Source organism: Oryzias latipes, chromosome 5 (assembly GCF_053564925.1).
Source record: "Oryzias latipes strain Hd-rR chromosome 5, Olatipes_Hd-rR_3.1".
Lineage (NCBI taxonomy): Eukaryota > Metazoa > Chordata > Actinopteri > Beloniformes > Adrianichthyidae > Oryzias > Oryzias latipes.
Window position 1 is genome coordinate 3,113,609 of NC_136241.1, and position 11,739 is coordinate 3,125,347.

General features: G+C 40.5%; 1 protein-coding gene across 6 annotated transcripts; it reads right to left on the bottom strand.

The window, feature by feature from the left end:
• Positions 1–1,062: 1,062 nt before the first annotated feature.
• On the bottom strand, positions 1,063–9,772 carry fblim1 (filamin binding LIM protein 1). 6 transcript variants are annotated; one of them, XM_023954708.2, is made up of 8 exons: positions 9,636–9,772; positions 9,081–9,417; positions 6,630–6,787; positions 5,006–5,102; positions 4,760–4,929; positions 4,151–4,329; positions 3,847–3,967; positions 1,063–2,095 (listed from the first exon to the last, which is right to left on the bottom strand). In XM_023954708.2, exons 2-8 carry the CDS (start codon positions 9,391–9,393, stop codon positions 1,994–1,996), a joined length of 1,140 nt encoding a protein of 379 aa, XP_023810476.1. In that variant the 5' UTR covers positions 9,394–9,417; positions 9,636–9,772; the 3' UTR covers positions 1,063–1,993. The 6 variants fall into 6 exon arrangements, 5 of the variants coding, with proteins under 5 accessions (XP_023810476.1, XP_023810477.1, XP_078802955.1 ...); XM_023954709.2 differs by having other exon boundaries at positions 6,630–6,721; positions 9,636–9,770; XR_013655894.1 differs by having other exon boundaries at positions 1,957–2,095; positions 4,141–4,329; positions 9,636–9,770.
• Positions 9,773–11,739: the final 1,967 nt, after the last annotated feature.

Consider the following 11,739-nt stretch of genomic DNA (forward strand, 5'->3'; position numbering starts at 1 on the left):
GCTGTAAAAAATATCAATGCAAAAAAAAATTAAAAAAAACACAAAACACCCACACATGACATTCTAGACAACCATAATTTGTATCTATTTAACCAAGTAATTGTGAAATAAAGGCAAATCAATACTTTAAAGTCAGAAATCATGATTTTACCAATAAAACGTCAACAGTATTTCGGTTTAAATCAAAGATCATGATCAAACAGTGTTTCATAAACACAGTTTTTAATAGAAATTTGGCTCATAAATCAAATACAAATCTCTGTAATTGAATTCAAAACTATTTAAACTCTGGGAGTATTTTGAAATATTGGTCAAAATAGTGGTAATTATGTCAAATCTCTGAAAATTTTTGGAAAATAATCTGAAAAATGAAAGCGGTGAGCGGCATTAAACGGCTGGAATGCTACCTGAGGTTTTTTGTAAACCACAAGAGGGAAACGCCACTTTTGCAAGCTCACCTTGCTAACGCCATTTCCCAGGTAATGTAGCTTCCTCATGATGTTTGCAGAGTTGGGAACAAAATCCCTTTAAATTCGTAACTTAGTACTAAAGTTGTTTTTTTCTTACTATAAAAGATGGTGGGTCAACAAAGCCTCAATTGTAGACTCAGCCTGGTGGTGTGTATGTGTGAATTTCTGTGAAGATCGCTCGAACAAATGTTTTTTCTTTCTATAATGTGGGAAAACGTGAAAATATTTCACACTTTGCCGCAAAATGGCCACCAAGCTGTAGGTCCTGTAATCATTTCAACATTTCCTTTGGATATCCCCAACACGTGTGTTTTGGTTTTATTCCTGGATTTGGAGAAAAAAAAACATTTTGAGCTCCATGAGAGATTTTGGCCTAATTAATTTTTTTGACAGTTTCTCCCACGGTGATGCCATCATCTTCAGGATTCTCTAAATTCATTTTCACCGAGTAGAAGTTGTGTGCAAACTTAGGTGAGTTTTTGAGTATGCCGTGGGGCTCAAACTTTCGCTCAAAGATGCAGTAAGAAAGAAGAATTGTGAAAACAATCTGATTTTAGCAGTACAGGATTAAGAAATATATATGCAGATGATATTTTGCTTTTCAAAACCTTTAATATAATACAGTTATTTTACAAAGACACATAAAAATAAAAGGGAATATTGGAATTTGTTGTATGCATATAATATTGTTTTTTTGTTCATTTGAATTTGTCTATTTTTATTATATGTCTGTGCATTTACAAAGATGTAATTAGGAAATGCTTTGAACGTGTGACTCACCAGCAGGTTGTGCTTTTGTACTTTCATAAGTTACACTTTAGGTATGTCCAAAAAAACTTTAAAGGATCAAACGTTTCTATTGTTGCTCCTAAACATTGTGGTAAAGTGCTGTGACCTCCTACTCTCCACTTTGACCTCTCATGAGGGCACAAAGCTTTGCAGCAACTGTTCCTCTTTTGACACTTTAAAATCTAAAGTTCAGATCGTGGCAGAGTAATACAGTGTCAATTTACACAAATAAAAAAAAAGCATAAATAACAGACACGTTTTAAAAGAAAGATATTGTCATACATCATTGAAGGTATGAACATTAAATAATTCCGTGATCTATAAGTTTTTGTCTTTTTTTAAATCCATGTTTTCATGTTGACGGTTTTTTTCTTCTTCAAAAAGATAACCTGGCTACTGTAACTCATTGATTGTATGATATACATGTAGTTCCTGTTGACAGATTCTGGATACTCATCTGGATATTTTTTACAATGAAGCACCTGGAGATCAGTCTACGTCTACAAATTCCTGGCATGTCTTTTCTGTAAGGTTCCATGAATATGTTTGGAGCATTTTTTTTTTAAAAGAGTGCAAAATGATCAAGTATGAAATAGAATAAGAATGGTGGGAAAGTAGAAGAACGGAAGAAAGGGTTAGACATTCACGGAAGTGTCTTCAGTGCGCCATCTCTCAGTGTGTGGAACAGGCGTGGGCTTGTGGGATCGCCCCCTCCACCAGTGGTTTCAGTGACGTCACTGCACCCCCGAGGCCAAGTTCACATGACAAGCCTTACAAAGCAGCCTGCCATCTAACGGGTAGCAGCCGTGCTCGTGGGGTAGCTTGATGACACAGACCTGCAGACCAGATGGGACACCTGTTGAAGTGCGATGAGTAGCACCAGTCTGTGTTTGCACAGTTGCAACAGTACAGAGTGAGTGTAGGTCAGGGGTCTGCAACCTTTAGTGCTAAAATGGCTAAATGCTCCAGTGTCTTACCCAGTGAAGTCCCATCTCAATACAATTTATGTTTTGTGGCATTATTTCATTATTACGGAGCCCCCTAAAGGGACGTAGAAAAAAAACAACGCACTGGTGCTCACCCGTTACTAACAGCCATTAATACAAATACCAAAGGGCTTCAGTTTGTCCTAAGAATTTAAATGCCGATGCAGACGTCTGGCTCTTCAGAGTTCCACACCCTGTGGGTCCAGGTCTTGTAGAATGAGACGGACATGTTCTGTCCTCACGGGCAGCCCATTTTGAACGCACTTTGCACGCATCCACCGATATCCATGGAGTTTACCGGATGACCAAGTCCCAAAGCAAAGTAAGTCAATTAGCTCACGTAATGCCATTTCCAGGTAACTCGGGAAAATGCCTCTGTGCTCAAATGACCACAAATGGCCATATACTAACCGGTATCTTGTGCGCACCCGCTACTAACAGTTAGTAACTGGTGAGCACCCGTTACTTCATCAACTTCACAACTTCAAATGTTATTTTTATCTTCAATGTCCCTTTAGGGGCTCCTTACATTCATCTATAAAACAAAGCTTTAAAACATTTACGATTCTCAGTTATAACCATTTTATAACTGTCTTTATGTCACAATTTTTTACTTCTTTTCATTTTGACAACCGCAAATACAAGTTCCTTTTGAGATTAAAATATACACGGCAAGTAAGATCTTCCTGCTGCAGCAGATTTACTTGAATTGAAAATGCATGAAAGCCAATTCAAACATGAACTTTTCCATCATTGGGACTTTTGATCTACCTTCATCCTTTTTCTCCTTTTACTTTCAAATATAAAACATGACAACAGTGGTGTAGAATTCAATTTTTAACAAAAACAAATGAACCAAAACTGCAAAAAGAAACATGATGTGTTCTGTTACGCCCCCTTTGTACGCCCCCAACAAGAACTAAAAGTGAAGCTAAAAGGCTTCAGGGTGAACCCAGGCCAAAATAACAAACAAAACCCCAACTAACTGAAACATGTAATCATACCTGTACAAAGGAAAAGGAAAATAAAGACAAAACTCTAACCTCCCTAACCTAACAAAAACAGGAGAAAACATGTACTAAACAAAATGGCGGTTCACCCCTACAGCTTCACTTAACATAACTATAAACCAAAAGACTAATCAGAGTGGGCACAAACAATACGAACTACAAAGAACTACGAATACAAAATACTAAAGTGCAACACACAACTAAACAAGAGGTGAAATCAAAACCAAAATGGAGAAGAGGGCCAAGCTGCAGTGGAGACTGTTGCAGCAAGGCTCCCTTCCCCACGGTGTGGAGGTCCAAGTGGTGGCTTTAAAGGCTGCCTCCACCAGCTGGTCCGATTGGGAGGCCACGCCCTTTCCACCACACCTGAAATTAATCACAAACAAAGACATACAAACCCAAAGCTCCACACAAAACACAAGTCCCACTCTGATACAGAAATAATACAAAAAACACAGAACAAAACAAAACCAAATACGGCCACAGCCGTGACAGTTCATATGATTCGTATTTTCCTTCATAGTCAAAGATCCAGAGTAGAGGGATAAAATAGTCACAGGGTTGCAGACCCCTGGTGTGGATGATGCTTACCTCACACCTAAAGCAGTTTTCATGGTAAGAACGACCCAGACATTCAATAATGTAGCTGTCAGTACCGTCTTCTTTGGGAATGATCAGTTGATTACAGACGCCACACTCAGGAGCATACTTCCTTTAAGAACAACAATTTTCAGGACAGAAAACATTATGTCTTCTTATCTTTGTACCCTTTTCATGTATCAATGTTGAAGAATGACGTAGCAAGTCAAAAACAAGAAACAAAATAATCAAAAATGTTCTTTTTAAAAAAAATAATTTTGACATCATTTTCACTTAATGACTTACTGCTTCATACCTGTAGTAGTCCAAAAGGCAGTAAACTTCTCCGACTTCTCCTTGAGCAAAAGTCTGCTCACCGATCTGCTGATGACATGTGGTGCATGTGAAACAGGAAGGGTGGTATGGTCGCTCCAGTGCATGGATGATGTCGTCTATGATGGCCTCCCCACATGCCCAGCAAAGCTCCAAACTGGCCTGAGATAGAAAAAAAGGGTTTTAAAAGACTTGTTAAATATCCATAACAGTATTAGACATGAGTTATTGTTCTTTTCTAAAAGACCCACTCAGATCATCTTTTAATTTACTGTAAAAGCGTTCCCAGTGGTCTTTTAGATAAGATTGTGCTGTTTTTAAGTGCTGTGACATACTCAGAAATGCTATTTTAAACCTAGTTTTCTTTCATCATGAGAAAAACGCTATAGGAACATGTTCAAACCACAGAAAATACAATTTTCATCAGTCGCTATTTGATATTTTTGTCTCCTTATCTTGAGCAGAAAGAAATGTTTATGTTTGGTTTTACCTTCAAATGGAAGGAGCTATCAATCCCAGAAACAGATAACATAAGGTTTTGTTCTGTTTTGCCCCCGTGTATCACTGTAAAGTTTAGCTGACGTGGACCTACCTGGTAACATTCCTGACAGATGGGGATCATTGCTTTGTTGTAGTAGAGTTCACCAGCCAGCGGAATGTGACAAGATCTGCACTGGAAACAACCAGCATGGTAGGTCCTGTTCAGGGCATCGATGGCAGTCTCAAAAAGGGCTATTGGTTTCCGACAAAAGCCGCACAAGTCTGCAAAGGGAGCAGAGCGTCAAAGTAGGTCATAGCGATGTGCGGGTGCACACAAAAGCAAACAGATCGCAGTTACCGCCGCTCTCCCTGACTGCCTCCTCTCCACCGCTGTTTCTCATTCCATTGGCTTCTTCCTCTTTTCTCATCCCACTAGGTGGTGTGATTGTTTCCACCTTTAATGAAAATCACAAACATATAGACTTTACACCAAAAAACAATCTTATCAAAAAAGTATTTTCAAAAGCAAAATAATCTAAGTTTGCAAAAACCATGTCTCAGTGACTAGAATTTCTTTTTCTTAAAATAGGAATTCTTGGTAAGACAATTTTTCTCACCCCATTGGCAGACTTTTTTTCTTTTGCTTATTTAAAGAAAATGTTTCAACTTAAAGAATTTGAACTTATTTATATGCAGTGCATACATGAAAAAATGTTGCTTTAACAAGATGAAGCTATGCTTGACATCGTCACAAGATTATATAAATCTTCTGAAAAAGCCACAGTTTATGAAATTGTTCCTATTCGTTTGTTGTTGTTTTTTTTAACCCTTGTGCTATCTTGTGGGGTCTAGATGACCCCATTGCCACCGTTAAAGTGCCTCAGAGGCATGTTAACGTTGGCAATGGGGTCATCTAGACCCACTAGACAGTGTTCTGAACCTTTTTTCTTCAATGATTTGTGATCTTCACTGGTGACCATGGATTACATGAAATCTGTCCACCTTTATCCACCTTTGTCATGGTGGGGAGAACACCTCAATGTAAGGGGGGGGCGGGGGGGTCATCTGGACCCCACAAGATAGCATAAGGGTTGTAAAGTGTTTATATTAAATTATGCAGGCGAAAAACATAAAGGATCAAATATGTCTATGAAGACTCTCATTCATCCAGGTTGGTTCCATTGTAGTAGGTTTAGGGGATGTCATCTGGACTTGGTTTTAAAGTTGGAAGACGTTTCACCTCTTATCCAAGAGGCTTTGTCAATTCTGAAATAGCTGGTCTAAGAGCTGGTATATATGCGTTCATGGGGGATGAGTCAGACCTGAAACTGGAGGTGTTGTCCACTTAGCCTACATGGTTTTGGGTCGTTAATATACCTTTGTCCTCAGCTGGGGGTTGGGGAGTCAGTGACTCCCTCTCCAAATTGGTCGTCTCTTTCAGCGGTTAACGACTCAGGTGGAACTGGTTTGGTTTGTTTAGGTTTCAAAACACTGCCGTAGATGGATGGAAGAATAAACCTGAGACCAGCATCCTTAACCTCCTCTTAATAAGAATGGTGGTCTCAGGTTTATTCTTCCATCCATCTACGGCAGTGTTTTGAAACCTAAACAAACCAAACCAGTTCTGCCTGAGTCGTTAACCAGCTCTTAGACCAGCTATTTCAGAATTGACAAAGCCTCTTGGATAAGAGGTGAAACGTCTTCCAACATTAAAACCAAGTCCAGATGACATCCCCTAATCCTACTACAAAGGATCAAATATTAATGCAGAGAGCAGAGGATGTCTGCATCCATGCATCTCTGCACCCTCAGCTAAACGTTTTGAACCCGATGATGTCAAAGCAGGTTCACAAATACAACAGCCGTGTAGAAATGAAAATCTCCAGATCTGTACTGCAGCTTTTATCTCATCATGTTGTTGTCAATTGAAGTAACAGTAACTGGACATTTGGAAAGTAACATTGAAGGATAAACTCGAGTACCTTTTTCTCGGATGTTGGCTGCTGATGTGGGGGAAAGGGTCGATGATGAGAATGAGTCTGTGCTGGAGGGGCTGGCAGAAGAGCTGAATCTTCTGGAGATGGACGCCATGCATCGAGAAGAGGAGGAGGAGGAGGAGGAGGAGGAGGAAGAAAGAGCCCTAATGAGAAGCAAGAAAGTACGTCCTAGTTTGATGTCATTTAGTGAAAACAGGATCAACAGCAAAATCACCGTTAGAGGTTTTTGTGATCAACAATCTCAATCGAGTTCTCTAATCTCTCGGGTGGGCTGACAGCGGGACGTCGATGGTTTGGAAACATCAGGAAACACAAAAATTAAGAACAAGCATTGCTTTGACGTGGACTTTTTTCAGAAGACTAGGAGGCTAAGATATTGCTAACCTAAATTTAAAATGTTAAACAAATTGTTATTTGCAAACCCATTCAACATTTCAAATAGAAAAGACAAATACTGACTTGGCCATTGTTATAATCTTCCTAAAGTTGGATGTGTTGGTCCAAAAACATTTTAAATTGGCTAAACCTTTAAATAGAGATATTTCAGAAGTTCATTTAAAATTCTTGTTTAGATTTTTACAGATCTACAATTCACAGTTTGTTCTACAAATACATTTAAAAACTTTGTAAAAAAAAAAGAAAAAAAACCCTGCTAAAATAGAAAACTAAATATTAATAAGACAGACATCTCTCCTTCACAAAATGTGAAACATTGAGTAATCAATTGAGCCAGCAGATTGACATTTCTCTTTGATGCTTTCAGTTCAGTTTAGCCTTGAGCAGTTAATGTCGGATGAAGATCAGTGAAGTATTTCCCTTTTAATTTTTACCCAAGTCCGGACAAATAAAAGAGTTTTCTGCACCTTGTCAGCGTAGAATAAAGAGGCATTTCTCCAAACAGCTAACATACATATCTGTTCCAAAGCCTCAATGCGTGAAATTCACATTGAATCACTATGAGATAATGTATTCAAAGGAAGGTCAGTAAAGCTATTTAAATAACTGGTGTGTGCAGAGGACGCAGTAAGATGAATAAGCGGTTGCTACCATTGACTGCTGGATTGAGTGACTCTTCCCCGTGGCGTTCCAAACAGGAAGTACCTGATGGTTCCAAGAAGCCAAAATCCCATAGACGTTGTTAGAGAAATTAACAGCTGTTACTCATTCTATTGGTCAGAAGAACCATTCTGGGTCTGATACCTTTTTGAACCTGTTCTTGATAATCCTCTTTTTTTTACCTCTTTATTGCTAGTTATTCAAGTTATGAACTGACCAATCAATTGCCTCAATAAAAGACATGCGGTGCCCACCGGCCCCCACGTCTAAAATCTGAAATGTTTGATTGACAGATTCTCCTGAGCCCACTTTCAAGTGTTAGGGGTGTGGACTTCCATCAAGCTGGCTCCTGTTTGGTGAGAGTGGTTGACACAGAAATGATGACTCAGACCCACTGAGTGGTGACTGAATTGTTCTCATTTGGTTGGAGTCATGTTCTATGGGTGATGTCACTCTCACTCAGTCCAGTTCTCTTATACAGTCAATGGTCTGAACAGCCAAGACAAACTATTCAAAGTTACACATGCAGTTGGAGTTCTATAACAACATTTTATGAACCCATAGGATCACAGTTTTTTTTTTTTACTTTGTTCTTTGTTTTAGATATTGCTTCATTACTGTTTTCAGCTTCTCAGGTACCAAGTCTATCAAGTCAAGGTTGGCTGATTCCTGATGCAATGATGACGTCATGATTGCTTTGAACACGCGTGTTGCAAACAGTTCAGCTCTCTGCATATGAGAGTGCAAAGTTTTCTTGACTTTACAGTGCCTGCATTCCTGTAATCACTGTGAAAACAAACCTCGGTGCTCATGGGCAGACGGAAGACCCAAAGGCCCAATCAGGTTTCATGTAGGATTGAGAAAAAGGAACAGAAGGAGCAGAATCCACTTCATGCTGCCTGTCGCATCAGACCGCCAGGACGACTGATGCACTGATCAGATCTCCACTGAAAGTTACACATCTGTCTTTTTGTGTCCCTCTCAGTTTACTTCCATTTCTGCCACTCAGGTGTTGTAAAACAACATTGCTCAATCTCACTTTAGGAGGTGTGATTAGTCACCGATAGACTCACAAACTCACGACGGGTCTGGTTTGTTTCCTGTTTATCCATTCACCACTTCATAGCTCCCCTCTTGTCACCACAACAGTTGTTAGCTATCATCAGAAATAACGAATTTGCACACTAATTATAGTTTCCTGCTGCAGATTGTGTGCCCCACTCCTCCTAAATCCTCCTTTCTTACACTTGCACTTGTTCTTTTTGTAAGACTTTTGATTACGGAGTTAAACTTTATCATACCAGAACATTTTGTGCACCGTGCCTTTGGATTGATCTTGTTAAATGCATTTCAAAAAGAAAGATACTTGGCACTACATACCTGGTGAGCATCTCTTTGTTTGGTCTGCGTTTTCCTGTTGTCCGCTTTGTGCAGGTGTAGGAGTCCTGGCCTTTGCATGAGTCCAGCTTTTGCCGTTTACAGAACCGCGGGTGTCGGAGGGTGAGTGGTCCTCCGTCCTGTGTCTGGGGCCGGGTAAACCGCCAGCCGGGCTGGTGTCCTGGGTTTCTGCGCCCAGCTGTAAGCTGTAGGCTTTGAGGGAGGGCTGCCGCTGTGTGACAGTGGCCCGATGAGGAGACGCCAAAGTGATGAAGACAGAAGACACCACCCTTTTTGGGGGAGCTGCTGATGCCATGATGGACAGAAGCTCTCATCCACACTGACAGGAGAACAGGTCAACAGTTGTGACTCACTTTGGGAAACTTTCTGCTTTCATCACACAGGAAAAAATATTCATAAACAAGTCATTTAATCAGTAATTCTAGTGTGAATAAGCTCCTTCATCTTTGGCTTCAGAGAACCTTCTCACAATGAGAAAATAATGAGGAAGAAAAGCACACATTGTAAAAGTCGGTATTGCATGTTATGGATACGTACCTGTGGGGAAAAGGTTGCTCAGAGACAGCCCTTTGTCTCCTTCTTTCTCCTTCTCTGGATCTCAAACCTTCTGGTTTATTTTCCCTCCCACGAGCAGAAGACTTCACTCTTGGTGGAGAGGGGCTCCAGAAGGCCACTCCTTTTCCTCCTTTATCTCCCTCCCTCCTTCCCTCCTTCCCTCCCTCCCTCCCTCCCTCCCTCCCTCCCCAGCTTTACCATCTGTTGACCCCTCCTCCTCCTCCTGACAATGCCACCTCCCTCCAGACCGTAAAAGGTGAACAGTTAATCTCTGGCGAAGTGCAGTAAAAACCATGACACATTTATTCACTATGAAAGGCTGGCAAGCGCGCAAGCCCACGTACACGTGCATGCATGCATGCACACACACACACACACACCGCAGGTTATGCAACCGCACTGAAGTCATGCAGAAGATAGAGGAGCGCTTTTTCAAACGAAGTGTCACAAAGGTATTTGCTTTGGCACCGTAGAAAACACTCCCAGATGGTTCTCTCTGGAGGTCAGCAGGATGTGACTCGACGTGACTTTTGCAGCCTAAAAGCTTTTGTTGTTCTGAAACCTTGTGTGTTGTTGTTGGTCCTGCAGCCCTCATTGGGTCTGCCTTCGTTTTTCTTCTCCCTCTTTCCTTCTTCCCCTCCCCCCACAAAATCATATCACTTCACTCACTATCAGCGTCTTTTGGCATCGCCTCTTCTGGGGCCACAAAGACATCCAGCACAGAGCGCAGAGGATTGGGGTGAACTTCCTCGGACTATTTTGGTGAAGCTTTGGTGCACAGGAGCAGGATTACAGTGCACTGAATCAAGGCATTGTGAGACGTTTTAGTCTGAATGAAGCCCATCCATAAGGACTACCACAAGTTTTTTTTTTATATCTATAAATTGACCAAGCAGCCAAAGCCCTATAGCCTGACTTTTTCTAAATTTGCTAAAAAGAATGGAGTGATAAAACCAGCTTTCACGCTTTATATAGAAAGGGAAAGCACGGCGAGGGTTAACAGGAGGTGGCAATGAGGAGAAAGATGGGGGTCTCTGTTGTTCCAGCTCTTTGGAAAGGAATGCTGCTGTGATGTCATGACTGCAGAGGGGAGCATGCCCAGTAGAGACACAACATGCTCAGAGAGGAGACAATTCCCGGACCTCCACGTTTCAACACCCCACATGCCTCACAAAAGTCTTCATCTCATCACTGCCTTTGGACTCCTTTTGCTTACAGCTTAAAAAAGAAGGGGGGGGGGGGGGGGGGTTAAGAGAAGTAAAGAAGCCAAAGAAACAATGAAAAACACATTGTACACGAGAAAACACATGCAGCTAAACTCCTCTATGGAGAAGAGCTGCAAAACTGCAAGTGTCTACGTCTCAAAAAAGTCAGTAATGGAGGTATCACAGCCCCCGCTTTTACATGCTGTGTCATTGCTCAAAAATGCTGTTTGCAAAGTGAAACTCTTTTTGCTGCTGCCAGAAAGAGAACCTTGTGATTCTTTCCTCAGTGTATTGTGTCTGTTCAGCTGAAGAAACTTCAATCTTTTTTGTTGCATCGAACATCAGGGGTCAAACATTTGTCAAGTTGATACGCCTCACAGCAAAGACAGTTGGTTTTTTCTATTACTTTCAAAATATGTTTATTAATTATAAAAATGCACAAAAGTTTTTACTTGTCAACTCTACGAGGTAACAGATTGTAGAATTACATAAAAAGGTAGCCAAAAAATTGGAGAAGACTAATCTTGATTAATAAATAACTAGAAAGTAGTAAACTACAGGTGTGATTCTTCTGAACAAAGTCCAAGCAAAAACGCACACACAACAATGCTTTACCTTTATTTTTTGTGTTTCCTCATGTTTCCAAAAATCTAGAAACAAGGAGTTCAACACAAGACCTGTGAGGAAAAAAGCTAATGTTAGAAAGCATAACTTCAAATATGTAGTTATGTCATACAGCCAATAACTAGTATTTGGTAACCAATTGTTTCCCTGTTTTTCTTTCTTTATTTTAGTATCTTCAACCATTTTTTGCCACTTAGCTCCTACAATCTATCAGCTATTTTAACCATTCAGATGTTAAAAAGTTCAGCTTTTTCCAG